The 21,236-nt window shown below is 35.9% G+C and overlaps 1 protein-coding gene across 1 annotated transcript in view; it reads right to left on the bottom strand.

Annotated features, from left to right (window-relative positions):
* Window positions 1-19,697, bottom strand: part of Cdh7 (cadherin 7) — a 146,883-nt gene extending 127,186 nt beyond the window's left edge. The window contains 2 exon segments of the mRNA XM_028859029.1: window positions 8,353-8,755; window positions 18,914-19,697. Of these exon segments, the coding sequence (XP_028714862.1) occupies window positions 8,353-8,562 (210 nt within the window). The 5' untranslated portion in view covers window positions 8,563-8,755; window positions 18,914-19,697.
* Between the last annotated feature and the right edge of the window lie 1,539 nt (window positions 19,698-21,236).

Genomic DNA, 21,236 nt, shown 5'->3' with positions numbered 1-21,236 from the left:
AATACCGTTCACTGTTGTTCAAACAATCTAGTCTAATATTTTCTTGTGGCAAATTAAAGAAACTAAAATGACATTGAAAGTTTTAAAATATGACTTTTGTTACCTCAAACTGCTTGAAAAAATAAAAATAAGGACATTATTTAATGTAGTCATAAGGTAATCTTTCTAATTCTAAATATAGCCCCAATTTCTATTCCCATTTGTCTTAATCCCTATGTATCTATTATCTATTTTAACTTTTCAATATAATTTTGACACAACTCAAGGCTTTTTGAAGGTGTACTTATTATTGACAGTGAACCCAGTTGTATCTCTAAAAAGGTTAGAAGGAACTGTTAACAATTAGTCTTTTTTATATTGATATAATTCTATAAAAATTGTATATTAAAATATGTTATGAGATTATATTTTCCAATGTTTCTTTGCTATATAGAATTCTAAAGACTTATTATTTTCTGAAACAATGATTTATTTACAATTATAATGGCTATATATTTGTAAATCAATCTTATTATGTCAAAATTCTTTATATTTTTTCTATGTAACAAAATGGAAGCAGATATTTTAATTTTAGATAATCCTAAATGTTCTTGAGTTTCCAGATAACAAACGATGTTATTTTACAGAAGTTATTTTCGCTTGGATGTCCTAAACTAAAGTACCTTTAAGAAAAATGTTATTACTACAAAGTTAGTGACTTTAGAAACAGCATTGTGGATTTAAATTAGACTCACATTTAAAATGAACACATTGTGCACCCTAAAAATGGGTGTGAAAAAACATACCAATAACATTTGTGTCTTTACCAAACTGACTGCATTGTTTATTCTTATCTGTATATTGTTATTAAAGAACTATCTCAGTTCAGAAAATTTCATACTTTTTTAGATTTTAATATTTCAATAAATGAATTTTTATATTCCTTTCCAATGAAGGAAACCATCAGATATCCCCATACCCAAGCAGTCAAGTCAGCTTCACTATTAATGAATCAGATAACCATGCAGTAGCTCTTGACATAGTAAATTGTATCATTGCCTAAAGTTCATCCCCCTCCCCTGTATTCATTTCAAAGAGACACAAGGCAGGTTAGTATTGTGTGATATTCTAACAGGTTACTGTAAAGATTTATAACACAGGGCATGCCCAAGCCAGGCAGTGCTTCAGCCCCGATACAGCAAAGTGTGTATGAGCTGTGATCACTAACCAAGAAGCTATGTCCAACTGGCATCTACTTGCAAATGAAAAAGTACATTTCCTTAATGGATTCTCACTGGGTATAACAACCACAAACCCAAGCGGATGGACAACACAAAATGAACTCAATGGTCTTTTTGTACATGTTTCATCTCATTTGGGGCCTTTTTTTCTTACAGATCTTTTGCTTGTATATTGTGGTTTCCAATTTTGTGTTTTGGATGTCTCTCTCTCTCTCTCTCTCTCTCTCTCTCTCTCTCTCTCTCTCTCTCTCTCTCTCTCTCTCTCACCCTCCCTTCCTCTCCCTCCCTCCCTCCCTGTGTGTGTATGAGTATGGTTTCTTGTGTGCATTTTTTTCTGATTTTTTTGTTTTTCTGTTTTCTAAAGATGGAGAGAATGAAGGAGGGAGTTGAATTACTAGAGTGGAGATGACCTGAGATGAGTTGGAGGAGTAGATACTGAACAGAATATATTTTATGAAAAAAAATTCAATTAAGTATATACATACATACATATATATATATATTATACACACACACACACACACACACACACACACACACACACATATGAATTACAACAGTCACTAGCTAGATGGCTCACCCTGTACAGTGTTAGCTGTAGAAACACAAGTACCTGAGTTTGAATCCCCATAATCCCCATATTACAAAATCCATACATCATGGCACAAGCCTGTAATCCCAGCACAAAAGACAGAAGCATCCGTGAAGCTCATAAAGAGCAAGTAAGCTAGACAAACTGGTGAGCTTCAGATTCGGGAACAGAAACTGTCCTAAAAACTGTGGTGGAAAACAATTGAGGATGGCAGAGACATACACCTCTGGCCTCTATGTGGACCCACATTGATACATACACATAGATACAAACAATGCATACACAAAAATACAAAACAACATGAACCCCAAATGCCTTTCAGCTATAAATTACATCAGGTTGGGAAAGTTTAAGGAGATAGAGCAAAAGAAAATCATGACACTGGGTTGATTTCCACAAAGAAACTCCCTATGACAAAATTTGAACAGAACTTGATTAGTAAATGTGTTATTTACAATACTTAGGATACTAATATTTGATGGAACTGAATTTTGGAAGAGTAGCTTAAAATAACTTAGAATTTTTAAAAATATGTATCTTCATTTGACAGATAAAGAAATTAAACCTAATTGTTTCAATGACTTGCTCAAAATAATGAGAAAAATCACAGCTGTAATTTGTTTCTGCTTACTGATTTTCCTGCTTGATAATGATCACCCATTTAAGAAGGCTTTGCTACACTTCCTAAGTCACTTACCCCTTTTTACCTTGGTTTGAAGAGTGCAGGTAAAATATAAAACAATTCACAGAGAGGTATGGACACTCATGCGAACATTTGTTCACGAGTTCCTAAGTCAACACTTCTGTTCTTCCCTTCTCCAGAGATATGGTTTAATCTTGAATTTCACTAAACTCCTTTGCCAGCTGGTAACATGTTTTGCTTATGAATCAGAGTGGACATTATATTAAAACAAATCTTTAGTCTTAGCTCTCCCATCAAGCTCTGTAGCACAGAGTCTCTTAGAGTAGTGCTGTCATATAGATTTGAGAAAGAAATGATAAAAGCAAGAAAAAAAATGCAAAGGTCAGGCTTAACAACTCCTGAAAGAGAATTAATGGAACACAATAATAAACCTGTTCTAACCAAGACTTACAGTAATATGTTAATTCATCAAAACAGTTAGGACAAAAGTTATCCTTATAGGAAATATCTCTATATCCTTAAATCAGAACACCTGTGTCTGCTTTATTTTTATTTAATTCCTAATTATCATAGTGAGCCAGAGAAACTGCAGTAAAATCAATGGCTCTGTGTCAACAGGATAACAACTTAGAACATGTCAAAATAATGACAGTGCACTTTATGTAGAGACCTAATCAATATTTCAGTTTATGTCATGTCTTCTATACTTAAAACACAGCATAAAAACAAAGCCAGTGTAGACCATATTATATTCTTCATTTTCACTGCTTTTGTTACAAAACGGTTGGCAAACAGAATGTCAATAAGCAGAAACAGACATCAAGGTGAGCAAGACAATTCAGTCATTCTGATCAGCATAGATTGAATAGGGACTTTTCATCCAAAGCTATGTGGTTGTCTGAAACCCAATCCATATCTGCAATCCTCTGACTTTTAGTTTTATAATTCTCCAATAGTCTTTGGGATTTGTCATTTTCATTTATAAATTAATAAAATAGTAAAGATGGAAATATACACTTAAATGATTGTGGGTTTCTGATTTTTACTATCACATTAGGATATATTCTCTGTCCAATAGTGTGAAATACATACCAGACACAAATTTTGAATTATTGATTTTATGTGGAGAAAATTTATTGAATTCTTTATCTGATACTGTATTGTTATGAGCTAAAAAATAACTACCTGGAAGTATTTCTTTAAAAACATGAATTTATTTGTATCTCACAGAGCTGATCAATGTCTAAATTCTTTTGAAACCAACAGGAATTCCAGGCTTCTATTAGCAAGCTAAGAAAGTAAGGATAAGGGTCTTCACCAACTAACTGGTTATAGAGATATTGTGGAAACTATTTCCTATCTGTTCCTACAAAAACAATAAGGACAAAAACGCCACCACTTTCTTATATTTTGATCTGACTAAACACAACATATAAGTTTAGAGTATGAACAGTTTTGTTTCATATATATTTTTTACACTGCAGTATATATAACATATATTCAACCATAGAGATATGCTTTTCCTAAGTAATTAGTACTTTGGATTTGTTATTTTCCTTTTGTGTGTTTTATTTTTAAAACATCCCAAAGGAATATCATTTGAAATTCATCTCATTGATGCTATTTACTTTGTGGTGAAATTTCCTTTCTGCAGCAGTGAGTGCAGCCACAATATTGGGAGGTATTGAAGCTTGTGGAGAAAGGTGAGCTTGTGTGTACTGAAGGACATGAGTGGGGGATGTTCACCAACACTTTCAATTTAAAGGAATGCGAGTCAGGAATACTGCCTTTCTATGAATTTGATTTCTACAGGGTAATAGCTATAAATTCTCCCTGAATGGGTGAGGAAGAAGGGGAAACAGAAAAAAAAAAGCCAAGAGTGATGTTAGCAAGAAGAGAAGCCGACTGTGGAAGTTGCAGGAAGAACATATTTCTGTGAAAGTAATGGCCTAGGTGCAGCCATCAGCTGGTAGTTCATAACCACTTAATACCTGGGACAGAGTCTTGGTAGTTTTGGAAACAGATTTTTTTGGGGGGATAGGATCAAGCAATTGGGGCACGTTAAGTGAGAAATACCAAGGTGAGTGGAAAATTGTGCTGAAAAACTACACCAGTGTCATGTGGTGGGTGGGAAATGTGGCCTCCAGTGTACAGGAAACAGGTACACTCTGACATGCCCAGCAGAAGCAGAAAGGCTCTTCACTCCATTTCCTCCCATAAGAAATGATAAGAAATGTTGAACAGCAGTAATTAACCCTGAGGAAAGTACACTGTTACTCTAAACAGAACTCAACCATGGAAACATAGGGGCTTTTTCTTTAATTCTGTGTGTATTTACAATCAATAATTTATTAATTTATATTTTACAAAAGCAAAGATAATGATTACTACATTGAATTCCCAATCCAAATATATTTTGTATATTTTTAATATTTAACTGATATGTTTGTGTGTATATTTGTGGAAGGTTGTTCACATGAGTATAGAGTCATGGAAGAAATCTGTGAACTACTCTACTTGGGTACAGGGAACTGTACTTCTGCCCTCTGCTTATTCTTAGTCTTAAAGACATCTCACCTGCTCCCCAATATCTTACATCAATATTAAGTAATAAAAATAAATAATAGATGTCAATATTTCTGTTTTAGATGTGAGGAAACAAAAATTCACACATTATACACCCACAATAAGTGGCGGAATCAGCAACACAACCTGTCAATATAAAACTCTCTGTACTTAAATTTTATGACCCAGTAAAGCCATGAAGCTTATCACAGTCATCTGTGACTTCTTCTAATATCTGTAATTCTAGTTATTTAGCTTGTGGCCAACTCGTTAGCATTAAAATGGTTTGACTTTATCCGATGTCTTTGAGAAGCATTTATGCTGTCACTTTGTCTCTCTTTCTGATCACTTGCTTAGGTATTTAGGTATACTCCATATCTTTGTCTACAATATTTACTTCTCTGTCCTACATGCACATCTGATCACAGTCATTGTATAACTTAACTAAGCAAAAAAAATACATTAATTTTTATTGCCCTATGAAATGTAATGGGTTCAAAGTTATTTTCATTTTTCTGCTTCTTCAGATCCCTAACCCCCCCAAAATTCAAATTGTTAGTTTATCTTTACGGGATATATATGCTCTGTGTTAAATACAAATTGTTACTATGAGGTCTAATACTTGTTGCTCTGGAATATAAGTCCCTCTCTCCATCTCAAGTTCTTACAGCTTTTTACTTTTGTATTTTAGTCATGAGTGGTTTTATTGTACTCATTTGTGACTTGTGCCCTTCATTGGGAACACTTATACTAACACCTTTCAATGCACATTATGCAAGAAAAAACACACTTACTTGCATTCCAATAATATCTGTCATCAGTTCTGATTGTGTAACACACACACAACTTCTTCTGTGATATAGACTATTACACAGCACAGTCTGGTCTTCAGTTGCTGTGTGGCCAAGAATAAGGATGACCTTGAAGTCCTTATTCTCCTGTCTCTATTTCTCAAATGGGATTGAAGACATGCACAATCATGCCTACAAATCTTGTAATATTTGCCATAGGAAGTAAACACAATATTGCTTAATAACCTAATCTACATTTGTAATTGAAGCAACTTACAGCACGATTATTTTGTAATTTTAACTTGATATTTAGAGTTACATCTATTCTGAATTATTATATGAGACATAAAGAGGGATATATTACATATTTTATAATTTTGTAGATTTAAAAAATGTCAATTTGACCCTAATTATTCAGTTTTAAATCAAGCGATTAGGAGTATTTTGGCTGTGTCTAAAAGTATCTATATAAAAAAAGATATAGTTTTGTGCAAAAATATTCTCTTTGTGAATTATTTGAATATCATGACCTATCTAAGAAAGACTAAAGAAAGCTTAATTCATATATTACATAGCATAAAATGTTAGATTCTTGGCCAAAACCTTGGATTATAATTATTGTTTTCATTATTTTTTAACATTTAAATTCTTTTATCTGTCAGTTAGGTACCCATGTTAGGGGTGCATGGGTGGTATTCAGAGCACAACTTTAAGGTTTAGTTTCTTTTTCCACCATGTGAGTCCTGGGGATAAAATTCACATCATTGCTTGGTGTCATTGCTTGGTGGCAACTGGCTTTTCCAGTATTATTTTTTGTGCAAGGAAACAAATTAAAATGGAGTGAGAGAAATTTCGGCACATATAAAACATCAATGATCTTAATAGTTGCATAAGGGAATTACTGTAATATATATTATAATTCCTTGATATTTAAGTGTGCTTTTTTTTTAACTTAAGGAAAATGCAATCACTGATCCAAACTGAGTCCTGATCCACAGGCCTAAGACATATTAACAATTTATATCTTTCTGCTTCCCATAAAAAACCAATTGGTATCTTACACATTACAAAGAAACAATAAATATTAAAAAAATTAACTTGAATTATGTAGGTATTCATTAACTTTTTTTTCAAAATTTTGACCTATTCTTGTGAAAAAAAACCACCAATATAAAATATCTAATATTCTTTTTTGATCTTTCAAACAAAAAAAACCCGATTTCTCAGCAACTTTTTCAGTAAACTATGCTATATTTTATGAGGAATATACAGTTAAAATTAGTGAGATGGAAGAAAAATATATAGCGGTATAGTTCACTGACTGATCCATTCTATTCAGAACTCGTTTTTACTAGTGCTGAGTTCCACACTGAGGAATCTGGGACATCTTAATACTTTGAAAAGCTTATCCCCTGGGAATAAAATCTAAGAAAAGTGAGCATCAGGCCATGTTCTCTTAACACACACTTTAGGTCAGAGTTCTCAAATGAATGTTTCCTATCCAAGTATTTAGACAAAAAAAAATTCAAAAGTTAAAAAAAAATAATCTCCATTTGGCTGCCAAATGCCACCAATGCATACACCATGAACTGTTGATTTATCTAATAGCATCTCAAATTGAGTTCTACTCATGCTCATATGTAACAAAAAGAACATTTTCCAAATCAAAAAAAATAACAGTTTTATGAAGATAACCAAGAAATTGAATTTGAACTGCTTATAATTGAAGCCATGAGGTCAAAGAATTTCATGTTGCAATTTGTAATGCTAAGTATGGGGAAAGATACTTAAGTATAGATGTAGACATAATTGATAAGGTATAGACATAATTGACAAGGTATCACAAAACTGCCTACTAGAGAATCAACAGTAATGTTTTGAGAAAGAAGCAGATCGTTTTTTCTATTGCACAGACACTGGTAAGTTAAGGATATTCCTGTAAATAACTCTACAAAGTCTCACCCATGCTCTTATAAATAACCCTGATGAAACTTAGTGGATCACAGAAATGAAACAAAACAAGAAAACACCGCAAAGAAAAACCATGAAAGCTGATGATGGGGTACTAGCTAGGGAGGCGAAGGATATCAGTGGAAGTAGGAGGAAGGAATTTCTTGAGAATATTAGGTATAGCTTTGAATATGATCAAGATTAATTATATACATGTATGAAATTGTTATAATGAAACTCATCATGTTCAATTATTATATACTGGCGAAAACCTTTCAATATCAACTGGTGGAAGAACCACATCACTTCATTTTTTAGTAGGTCATCTTGTTCTAATTGTGGTAATAAGAGCTTAGCAGCATGTTCCAGTAGTAGTAAACCAAGCCTCTAAGATTTAAGACAAGAGCACCACTCCTTAAGCTATGGCTTTACTATTTCACCTGACACAGTAGTTAATGACAGAACCATCATAAACTCTTTCAAAAAGGAACAATTTCTGCTTTTATCACGAAATAAAAAGATAGCAGCTCTTCATCCAACCACAGACATTGACAGTAGCCATTTGGAACTTTGAAAGGCCAAATTCCCTACCTTGCCTACATAGAGGGGATCTGAACCCATGTATTCTTCCAGCACGAAGAACTGATTCCACACCCAACTGCGCTTGGTTCGGGATCTCCCTGACTGAAAATACGGCTTGGATCTGGACCTTGGCAGCTCAGCTTGACTTGTCCCAGAGAAGCACAGGAAGAGAGCTATAAGCTGTAGAAAATGGCACAACTCTACTTTGCCCAGCTTCATCTTTTTTTCTTCTTTTTCCCTGTATAAGAAAAAAACCTTGACAAGAGAATAGGCGCAGTTCCAGCTGGCTTGGTAGCTTTTGCCTCCGGCAGTGTGTCAGCTGGGAGTCCAGAGATAATAATTTGTAGAGTGCTGCACTGGAAGAGGTCACCAGTGCTGAGTAGCCTTTGCCAAGGAATGGTGTAATAGGTACCTAGAACAAAGACAAGAGCTCATGTCAGAAACTAGAACAGGTAATCGGGCTAAGAATTTAGTCATGAACAATACTGAATTTCCAAAAATAGTGTTTGGATAATCATTAAAATATTAATATGTACACTTAGAAAATTACAATAATAGTAGATACATTTATAAATTACATAATTACTGCCATTTGCAAAAATTATCTTTTTTCTACAGCACAATTTCCAAGTTTCTTCTAGGGTATAGAATTTAATCATATGATTTCCTTTACACAAATGTAGAACATTATTTTAAAACATTATTTTAAAGTTAGCCTCTTTATAGATCTTAATGTCAGTTGCAGTCATTGTTATTAGGATGTGAAAACTAAATATCTCAAAGCAGGGATTTAAGCAACTGGGAAGGATATATGCTGGTTTAAATCTCTTCAGTGAAACTGTAAAGAAAAATAAAGTACATAGTGATTCACTACTGACTGATTGATTCTGAGTCACAGAACACCAGCTGTTTTGAAGTGTTCTGATTTGATTGTGATCATCCAAAAAGCCGAGTGGCTTCCATTTTCTACCCTTCAAACTTATTGTCATGTGCACTGTGCAGCATGGTTGCTGTGCTAGTTCACTTAGTCATTTGTTATTCCATGAATCTTTATTAAATGCTTTATAATACAACTTCTGCATAGGGGCCTTCCTCCATAAGCAGTTACAGAATTGACCCATAATGCACCATAGGTAGGCAAGGAAACAACTGTATTTGTTGAATCTTATTGATTTTTGGCTTGCAACCAGGTGGTGCTTTAGGGACAGCATAAGAAAAAAATCCTTTCTCTGGTGTCGACTTACTCCAGGCACAGAATCCTGATTATGCAAGAGATATAAAATCAGTTACAAAACAAACTTCCTTCTATACCCCCAAAACACAGAGGAATAAGAATTTACTACAAGATTCTCACTTAAATCACTATGTTACACTCTGTGAATTCATTTTACAATAGGATAAATATAAAGGCTCTCCCCAACCCCTCTCTCTTTCTATCTCTCTGGGTGTGTGGTGTGTGTATGGATGTGTGTGTGTGTGTGTGTGTGTGTGTGTGTGTGTGTGTGTGTGTTTTACGAGCAGATAAAATATCAATAACATAAGGCCAAACGTTCCCTACATATTAAAACAGAAAAAGTATTATCCTTAGAAGTTCTTATATCTTTCATATTTTAACTTTCTACTTTGAAATAAAACATGTACCAATCAATAGATAAGTTCTTTAGACAGCTAAAAATTTAAGAAAATAGTATGTAAACATAAGAAAAATGAACATAGAATTATCTAAATTTCTTGAGAATGTAAACCAGTTCAAAACTGGAAGAAGAAACAAATCCAACTGACCTTTAGCTTTGTAAAAACTATAATATAACTTTAAAAAACTATCTGTATAACATTTTGGTATTCCATAGAGGATTTCAGAAAGATCCAATATTCAGAAAATAATATACTCTTCTAACCACCAGAATGAGGTACTTCCATTAAACTATAGGAACTATAGCCTGTGGTGAATTCAAGGTCCCCAAATCCAGGGGCCAAAGGTGAAGTGAAATAGAGACCAGGAAGAGACAGAGAAGATGCGCGGATTAAGTTACAAAAATACAAAGGGATAGGAAGGCTAATGTGCAGCAGAGTAGATTAAAACTACTCTGTGATCTATTATGTGTTTCAAACACAGCAGATCAGTAGGGAGAGTCAAGCAAGCCCAAGGGTGCAGTGAATGTGGGTAAGGAGGGGCAAAGCAGTCTGCCTTTCCTGCATTTAACAACAGAGTACATTTCTGGGCACCAGGAAAAGATACTGTGGTCAAAGTAGTCAGATGGCACACAACAAAGAGGAGGTCCAGTTTCTCAGCTCTCATTTCTTTGGAGAAATTACTTTTTTAAAATTCAAACTGGATTTTTCCTTAGGACAAATAAATAAATAAATACAAGGCAACCAAATTATATTACATAAGTTATGGAATGCCTGAGAGAACTTTGTGCCATTGTTTCAGCATGAAAATATATCAAATTTTTAAAATAAATAAACATTAACAGCAAATTATTTTTTGAATTCAAAACTTGGGGGGTTAGTCCAAATATATGTTGGGAAAGAATATGGGTGTTTCCATCTGATACACCAATATTAAATTTGACAATTCATAATTAAGTTTATGAATAAAAAATTCCATGATATTTGATAACAAAAAATTAGAAGAAACTGAGTAAACTCCAAGATAAGGTCTCAAGCACCTTAACCTACCTGATGAAAGTAACTGCAGAACAGCAACAGTATCTTGGTAGAAATAGGCAAGAAATTATAAAATGCCAGGAATAGTTCTTGGAATATGTAAAGGCTATTAAAATAGCTATTATAGTTATTATTATCATAATCATTTTCTGTGTTTGAAACATTATAAGAAAACTGAAGGTTGTTAGTGAACTAATGTTATTTTTTATTTCAATATTACCAATAGTAAAATCATTTAGATACTTGTTACCCTAAAAGAAAACATTCTAAAAAAGGGGATTTGATGGGCAGGGGGTGGGGTGGGGGGACGGAACAGCACACTCATGAGTCAAAAACAGCCCCATGGATGAGAGGCTCCAAATGCTTGCTGGTGGAAATTTAACTATTTTCAAGACGTTTTGGTAAATAAAACACTGGATGAAAACAGAACTTATTTTAAGTTAATCAAGGATATTCACTTACGCTGGAGAAAGAGACCATAATGCTAATGGGGCCAGATGACTAGGGTCTTGATATACAACCTTAGATCCCTGTATAATTTCATTTTCTGTATGTAAAAAAAATTAAAAGCCTAGAGTAAATATCACTACAAAGTCCGAGGTATTTTCCCAAGTCCTACTTTTAGGATTTTAATAATTGCTTAGGAGTAATATTGCCAGCTCTAAAACTGTGATGACGAGCCTATTGTTAATAATTAAAGATGAAGAATTTGAGAAGTTTAAAATGGAATCAGATTGTAAAAGAAGCACTTGGCCTTCTGAAGCACAGTGTGCTGTGTAACAAACCTTGTTCAACTTATTTTTATTATCTCTTGAAGATTATTTCTCATCTATACAAAAACGTTGGAGATTGGTCAAAGCAACTAGAACACAGAGACAAGTCTAATCACTGAACACATCATGACTCTTGAGAAAATATAAAGAAAGGAAGATACCTGAGAATTGTATGCTCTCTTGTTTAATAAAGGATTTTAAAAGTAGCTGAAATGAGAGCTAACCTTGATGCACAGGTATGTACACATTGTCATTATAGCTATGGAATCTAGAACAGGGTAGAAATTCAGAAACGTCTTCAGAGAATGTCTGTATATATTCTAATCTATTTAATCTGCAGTGTGGAAAAGTAACCGCATAACAAGTCAATATATGAATTCTTTGGCAATTCTAGAATGTTAATGAATATCAATCATTTTGTAAACAACTGTAATATATTTTGCTCTAGCATTTGAATTATTTGTTATGCTCTTAACCAATCATCTTTATTTTTCTTTTAGCCTGAAATATTACACCAGAATAATTTCATTGGTTTTGTGTATAAGATAGGATAGTGGATTTCTGTTATGCGATGCAGATAGACGTCACTGTAATACTCTTTATAGAATTATTTTAAAAACCAGAACATAGTATTTTTATAACTGTGATCTGAACTTAGTGTGCTTGTGTCATATTCACCAATATGTCTTTCAAGGTCAACATTCTCTAAATCTTTGCTTCCTTTGCAAACCAATGTGATTCTCAAGATAAAATGACTATATAGCATTTCAACAAACTCACTGTGCCCTGAGTTGGTATATCATGTAAGAAAAAAAGAACTCTAACTTTTATTTCAATAAAGATAAACAAAAATATAACAACAACCCTGGAGTTATTTCTGTATATATTAAACAGAAATAACTAAAATTTGAAATTTCATCATGCATTGTGTAACTTCTCCAGATAGTTTTCCTTTGTTCTCATGATATGTGTAATGATGAAGTCATAGTACCCCTTATCATGTGAATGATTTTAAGCACTGAACAAATCACATTTGTCAATATTTCATAATAAGCTCAACATTATCTCCTAAATCTGTGTCCTAAAGCAAGAATGATTCTTCCTGGTTTTCCTGCTGCCGTCCCACATGTCTGAGTTTTACACACACATGTTAACAAAGAACTTATGTCAGAAATGCACAAAGACAGCAGTGTCCATACTCTAAGCTGGATATCCTGTCCCTGTGGAAAAACTAAGTTGGGTGGTCAACTTTCTGGGGTTTTGAACAACTAATCTCTTTACTACTGATGGCTCAGAAAATGTATAAACAAATGTACCGATATAAAATGGAGATAATTTCTACAAATCGTGATCACTTTTGGGATGATAATAGATTTGGAGCACTGCAACTAAGAAAAAAGGATTTCCTTATATCTGAGAAGAGGACTAAAAGTGGTTCAGAGAAAACTGTTTATGAGGGGACTGCACTAGCTGGAAATGTGAAAGCAAAATATTGAAAGAGATTTTAACATACTTTTGTTTGCTATTTATACTTTAAGGGAAAGATTTATATTTTATTTATAATAATTTTTTCTGAAGTTGTTTATATCAATTTTACTACAAGTATTACTATGATAAGTGTGATATACTTACTAATCAATCAGATTAAATATCAGTGCCTTGGAAAGGAAATGTTAAATGTATTGAAGAAAAAGGGAAATGTATTGAGAAAAAGGGAAACGCTGAGCATCAATCAATCTGACAGTACTTACCTAACCAACACCAGTTATTTGAACTAAAATAACTGCATTAGCAACCACTTTGTTCCATACATTAGCATCACCAGAGTTGCAAGGAATTATTTCTGAGTAGATTGTTTATTATATATTTAGGCTTACTAGAGAATATTATTTTATCAAGATGAGTTCATTGTTATAAATTTTTGAATATTTTCATTTCTTGTAATTTCTGTCAAACCACTTTTAAAATCTAAACAAGTATTTGTTATTCTCTTAATGAAATGTTTTATTTATAGTTAGAAGCAATGATTGAGGGTCCCTCCCTAACCAAAAAAAAATAGTAAAAGTTTTTATGCTTCAGCATATCATCAATCAGCAAAAGTGCAAATCGCCTAGAGCCTGCGCCATCTGAGTTAAAGTTAGCACACTAGGAACATGATGAGCAGTGTAAAGTAGCTCATATTCAGCCCCTGCATGATAGCAGATAGCTATAAGAGCTTTTAAAGCATACCTAAGAACGCATTAAGGGCTGGAAAGATGGCTCAGCCTTTAAAAGGCAGGGTTTACAGCTAAAATGCACTGAGGTGCTCCCTGTGACTCTAGTACCTGGGAGGCAGAGGATAGCACTCAAGGCTATCCTAGCTTATATTCAGACACCTTGGTTGAAAACAAATATGAACAACAACTAAAAGATTTGTCTGACAGTGTAGATGTGTACTATTGTGTTTTGAGAAAAGAACACTGTGTTAAATGCTTTATAGAAACAGATGGGATATGTAATCATGGATAATATGACAGGAAACACATTACTGGCTTAGATTTTGTAGTAATTGGAATATATTTATTGATGTCCACTCTAACTAAGCAACAGATTATCTCAATTCAAGAACTTTTGTTTTCACAGTTTTGCTAAATTCTAGACAAGGAACAACTGCTTATGTTGTCTGGAGTCTGTATCAAGTCTAGTTCTGAAACTGCTTTAAGATATAGTTAATAGATCTCATACTAACACATAATTTACTTTCTATTGATAATATTGATTTAAAGCAAGAGGGCCTAGCACTTTAAAATTAGTATAATTCATGATTAAATAAAACAGGATAGTGCAAAAGCAAGTGAAACAGTTTGCATTTTTTTTTAGAAAAGTAACAGTATAACATTTTATATTTGAAGACTGTTAATGCATTTAGTAGAAGGGACCATGAGATCCAGAAACAAATCCATCACAGTTGCCTGACAAGCACTTCCAGAATCTTAACTGCTATTCCTTTGGGTGCGTTGTTGTCTTATCATTAATAATCACTAATACAAAATTATTGATGTGATAATAACAACTGAAGAATCATTGTGCTGTTGATTTATTGGAAGGAAACTGTCATGTCCAAGATTATTTTAAAGTTTTAGTACATTTTGAGAAACAGCACATTTTTAATGAATCCTTATGAAAGAAAAGCAACACACTTGCTTAAAAGCAGAAATGTAAGAACACCAGTAGTTGGAAGGTACTGTACAGAATATACATATTCTGTATATATATATATATATATATATATATATATATATATATGTAAATTATATATGTATATCCCTTTAAGATCTTCATGCACCCTTGCTTCTTCTGGATAGCAGGCACCTGTGACCAATGAGGTCCTTTCTGTCATTTAAAAAAGTTAGACTAGTTGTTTTGACATAATGTATATTACATCTCATAGTTGCTTTTATTTATAAAGTAAAATCATTTAATACATTTTAAATAAAGAGATGCATTATAATATCTCTCAATTAATGGCTGAGCACGTCAGAATTCTGAATTTGAGAGAGAAAACTCAGACAAGAAGCCTTTCAGAATATTAGCCACATTTCTTTCCTACTATGTCAATACAAGCCGTGCGAGTAAAGCAATTTCTATGAAACAGTCAAAGAAAATGTCACTTCAATACTAAGAATGAAATACTCTGTTTTTTGGTTTTTTTTTTTTTTGAGAGTTCATGCTGGAGAAAAACATGAAGAACTCACAGATATTTTGCTCTTGATACTTACTGAAAGGTGTTGATAAAGCCACAGAGGAGTAACATAAGAAAAATGAATTCTACAGAATCCTCATGAAAAGTCCAAGGTCGCACAGATCCTTCCTGATGGTAGTGGGGAAACGCAGGTGGTGGCAGTATTTTCAGATGTTTGCTAAGAATTACTTAGGTAGTCAATCCCTTTGTTATGTACAATCCTCTGATATCCCCTCTTTCTCATGAGCAAAGTATACACAATCATGTTAAAAGTTTTTATTAAACCTTAACTTGGAATTTTTAATGTAAGAAATCATTTCGATTGTCATTCAGAAGGGTGGGGGCGGGCAGGATAATGGTAAAGGGTTAAGGGACCTGTTTTCTAGCAACTTTCTTCAACGTATTAAAAAATAGACAATGCACAGTATCCAAAATTAGGATTAGCGTCTCATGACTAAAATACCTTGACAATCAAAAGGTAAGTTAATATGCTAAAAAGTTAACCATTTCCATGGAAAAACTGAACAGTATTCCACTAGGAATTTTAGAAATAGGGCATAAATTTAGAACAGTATTTTATAATATAAAATGAATAAATGGGACCAATTTGTTTGTCAAAATTACTAACATACCAGTTGTACCTTATGTGTTGTTACCATAAATCCTACCATTTGAAGATGTCTGCTACTATTATCATTCTAAATTTAATTTTCCATCTTCAGATTCTGGTATAGCAATTCTTACTGGGCAATTAGCTGAATGTCTATACTATTTAAAGTTTTTCATAACATTCTGTGAATTTAATATTGGTGAAATTCCATCCCTTTTTATTATGAATTACACACACACACACACACACACACACACACACACACACACACACATATATATATATATATATATATATATATATATATAATTTCAATTAGTGAGCCTTGGGACTTTCTGTGATATGACAATTCTCTGGAATGAAACCATGATGAAATCCATTAGCTCCCTAGGCCACACAACATACCACAATCTCCTACTGATATCTAGCCTCAGTATGCAGGCAGGGGCCCTGGAAATGAATCACATAGCCTGTAGTGTGCATCTGTTTATCAAACAGGGGGTCAACTTCCCTAAGTGAACTATAGAGTTGATTTCACTGAAGCACAGACAACCACTACTTTGAGAGAAAGAAATAAAAAATGAGAAAGACACATGTTTTATATGGAAGGAGGAGAGTAGCCTGTATAAATTAAAAAGTAAACAAAGTGACAAAGCACAGGCGTTCTGAATTATTTATGTAATAACTGAATGGAGATATTGCACTCACAGGACTATATCTTTATATTTTATTCTTATAAGAAATCATGACTTTTCCAATTTTAAATTTTAATTTGCCCTTGTATTTACCTTGTGCCAGGTGTGATTTCCAAGAAAGGCTTCATGTTTCAGTGAACACTATATAAAATAGCAGGAAGTAAAGTCTGTAATAATGAAAAATCTGTGCTATAATAAGAAATGAATGCATGGGCAGGCGTCTGCATATTCGATTACCCTGGAAATTTTGTCACTAAGGAGTCTTGCAGAATGACAAAGGTGGAGGAGGGGCAGTGATCAGAGGGGCTTCTCTGCAGAGCCAGCAAGTTCCCATGGGAGGCACTGTTGCACTGCTGGTCACAGCTAGATCATCTCTGCTTGCTAGAGGCAAGGCAGCCGGTCACACAGGACTCACTCATCTCATGGCTTAGTGGCTTGTCCTCAGCTCCCCTGTGTCACCCCAGTAAGGAGCATCAGACTTCTTTATTCCAGGTAGAAACACTTGCATTGCACTCCCTTTGAGATTAACTCATGCATGCTGGTTATTCTAGAAGTTTCTGAAACTCCCAATTTAAGCTATGCCTTTAAAACCTTCCAAGCAAATAAAAACATATATTTTTTTCAACCAAGAGGAAGAGCACTGGATGTGATGAAAGCTGTTATAGCAATAAATGTAAAACATTGTAAAATCCACGAAAATTGAAATCACCCAACAATAAATATATACAACAGAGAACAAGCTATGGATTTAGTACTTTATAATACACTTTTGAGAGATCTAACAATGTATTGAACTTGAAACATAGATGTATTCACTTTATCTTATCCACATACAGTCTGAGAAGTTTAGACCAGCATTGCCATTTAGAAACCAAAATGCTGAATAATAAGAATGCTGGAAAGAAAATGATGCCTGAGACGAGACAGTGGTTCGATTTTTCAGACCAAAGAAGACTGAACAGTGGCCAACAAAATGTGCTCTCCTCTCTCTTCCCCATTGGACACTAAAATCTAGAGTCAATTCAACGAGTTGCAAGAATATAGATGTCTTACAAGTACCCCTTTAAAAAAAGAAAGAGTTCTCTGCTACTTAATCAATAAAAACAGACGTAGGAAGAGTGGTGTGTCTGTCAACCGAGAGTTGACAGAATTCTAGTGACCTATCACAGTCCTTAATTACAATAATATGGCACCCTGTGAGTGCACATGCCCTTTTAGTTACACCACAAACTGTAATACCTTCAAGGAGGGGGATGGGTTTGCTGCTTTATTTTTCTTCACACACAGAATTTCAGCACGCTTTCTCAGACAAAACAATTAAAATTGGATGTTGCCTCACAGCTCCCCCCAGTCATTGACAACTAAACAACACACAAGAAAGATTTCCATAAAGTTGCTGGCCTGACTAGCACCCACACTTTACCATTTTACATCACACTTTTCAAAATAGCCCCTCAAAATGAAGAAAAACATTTTAATGGATTTCTCTTTCACACAGAGTAACAAGAAAAGCATTAGGGTCAACATAATGTCTACCTAGTTCTTTAGAAAATAATCTGTTCTGGTGGGTTTCTGGTAGCTGCAAATGTAATTGCTTTTTCCCTTAGCTCTTCCTTCCCATGAACAACTTCTCTTTATAAAGACAAAAAAACTACTTAGATGTTGCTTATATTGCATCAACACAAACTTTCCTTTTTTAAAGCTTGCTACTCTTTAAAACACACTTTTTTTGTATGTGTTGGCAATCTGTCTTTACCAATGTATATCATCAATTTGCAATGTCGATATAGTGATATTAATTTTTATTCTCTGTATAGACACAGATATAAAGTTCTGTCCACCTGCCTCTATATAAAAAATATTTTTAAAAAACTTGCTAGGCACTGACATCGTGAAGGGCAAGTCTTACTTTTATAAATATTGAATTTAGTACATGACCTAAAAAGGACAAAATGTTTCCTGCAAAGTAAAAAGTGTTCTACAAATGTTCATGGTTTAGTATGCAGATTTCCAGTCTTAAGGTGCTCAATCTATGATTTTTTTTCAACAGCTTATGATTACTCCAGTGGTGGCTTAACTCATTTTGATAATCTTTACTCACCTGAACTATGACATCTAAGAAATCCGAAGGGTTAAGGATATAAAACGTGAAGGCATTCAGAGCAAAGATCCTTTTGTATTAATCCACGCTAGAAGGCTGAATACCAGCAACTAGCCTTGTGCCAAGTGAACCCACGAAGAAGTCCAAGCACAGCATACATTCCAGAGAAGCAGGGCGCCCTTTTCCCAGCTCACACCTAAGGTTCAACGAGGAGGAGCCAGAGGCAAACCCTGCAGATGCACTCGAATACTAATTACAAGGAGGGAAAGCAGCCTTAAGTGATTTCCACATCCACACAAGGCCAAAGAGGTCTAGTGTAGACAGTTCAAAGGATTCCTGCTCCCACAGGCACACACCTCCTTCCAGCCAAGACCTCTGCAGAAGCCGGCGGTACAGGCTGCCGGAGTTGCGCCAGCATCAGTCCAAGGTTCAGGGAAGGGTCCGCTGGGTACCTCTTTGAGGACAGCGGTGCAAACGGCGGTTGTTTACCTCTGCATCTGGAATGAGCTGAGATTCGCTCTTACCCTACTTGTCTCTCGTTGCGACTGGTGTCTGTCAACATTGCTTTCCTGGCCAAGCGCGTGAGAGCTCAGTCCTCACGCCTGTCCTGCCAGGCAGAAGCACATCTCACGACAGCACGCAGTAACTTGGGAACGCCGCGGGAAACTCCTCACAGATACCCCGCCCGCTCTCTATGCTCACAAATTTGTCCTGCTCCCTGTGGTGCGCTGCGAGGGTGCGCGTTTGCCTGGGCGCCCTCCCTAGCCCCAAGCCCTGTACACACACTCACCTAGTGCCTCGCTACCCTGCCAGCCGCGTCAGATCCCTGAAACCACAGCGTTTGCATCCGAAAGGATGAGCGCTTGGCGTGGGGGATGGGGATGGGGGGCCCACGGGTGCCCAGAGACGCAGTGTTCGCAGCTATGCGCGCTAGGCGGACATGGAGGCAGGCGATCCGCACCTGCTTAGCCCGCGGCCGTCGCTCTTCCTCCAATCACAGCGCACTCCGCGGGGCGCGGGGACCCTGTGGGGCCTTGAATGCCAGGGTCCCGCTCCCTGTAGAGTCTGGATGGGCCATCGTCTCCCCCACCCCTGACCGCCGCCACACACACACACACACACACACACACACACACACACACACACACACACACACACACACACGCTAGCTCCTCAGCATGGTAGTCTCCGGAGACCCGAGCGCGCGTCCCCGGAGAGGACGAGAGGGCGAAAGCGGATGACAAGGAGAGAGAGCGCTAGGGCCCGCCCGGGATTGAGCGCTAGAGGGTGGTGCGCATCCCAGCGGGTGACCACTGACAGCACCTAGTGGGAGAAGCCACTGGGACTTCAGAACCTCCTTGAGACCCGGGAAGGGCTGCTGGCTGTCCGCTCCAAGAGGGAGCCAATTATCCCGCACGCGCGCGCACACACCCACACCCGCGCATCCTCCTCCTCCTCCTGACTGATTGATCTGCGCAGATGGATTTTTTCTCAGGGAAATAAAGAAGACGGTTGAAAGCGGGAGGGGCTCAAGCTTCCCGGTCACTCCTCCCTGCCCCCAAAGTATTTGCATCTGAAAGCGAGAAAGTGGGAGACTTTTGAGTTTGAATAATTCTTCTTCTTCTTCTTCTTCTTCTTCTTTTTTTTTTTTTTTTTTTTCAAGTCCCCGTACCCCATCCCTCCAATGCCTGTCTAGGAAGCCTTTATCAATTAAGCTCTTGAGGCAGGAAAGCAGTCATAAAACTAGCCAGAACGTAAAGTTTTCTTGCTTGATAGTCTTGCCCTTCCATTCTCCTCGGACTGCCCTACTTTTACTTTCTTTACTTGCAGAAAATACTCTTCCTAGCTTTGCTCTCTAAAGCAAAACTTCTGAGCTGTGTGATTTCCAAGCTGGGTGGAAACCAAGAGTCGTGAGGCCGCCAAAGGGGAAGGAAAGAGTAGCTGGGCTTTTATTCACAATGCTCGCAGCGCAATGGAACACGGTTTGTTTGTCTCTGTTGGGTGCCTGATTTAACCCAGTAATTTGGTGTTTGGTAGCCGCGGAAATCAGAGTTGAACAGATCAGTATCGTTGCTTTTCGTTTTACCCGTTCCTCTAATGGACTCCTCCTTCTACCTATTCAACTTAAGCAGCAGCTCCACAAGAAGAGCAAAGACTTGTCCACCAGGCTCTGATCCCTTGATTTCCTGTTCACTGGCGCAAGCTTCATCTTGACCCAATTCAGTCCTTCCTGATCTTTGACCTTCCACCTCCCTCCCACCCGCGCCGCCGCCAGGGTTTAAAGTGGACAGCACTCAAGTGACTAAGAAAAATGGATTGGATT

This window comes from Peromyscus leucopus, chromosome 15 (assembly GCF_004664715.2).
Source record: "Peromyscus leucopus breed LL Stock chromosome 15, UCI_PerLeu_2.1, whole genome shotgun sequence".
Lineage (NCBI taxonomy): Eukaryota > Metazoa > Chordata > Mammalia > Rodentia > Cricetidae > Peromyscus > Peromyscus leucopus.
This window is presented reverse-complemented; position numbering and strand designations above follow the sequence as displayed.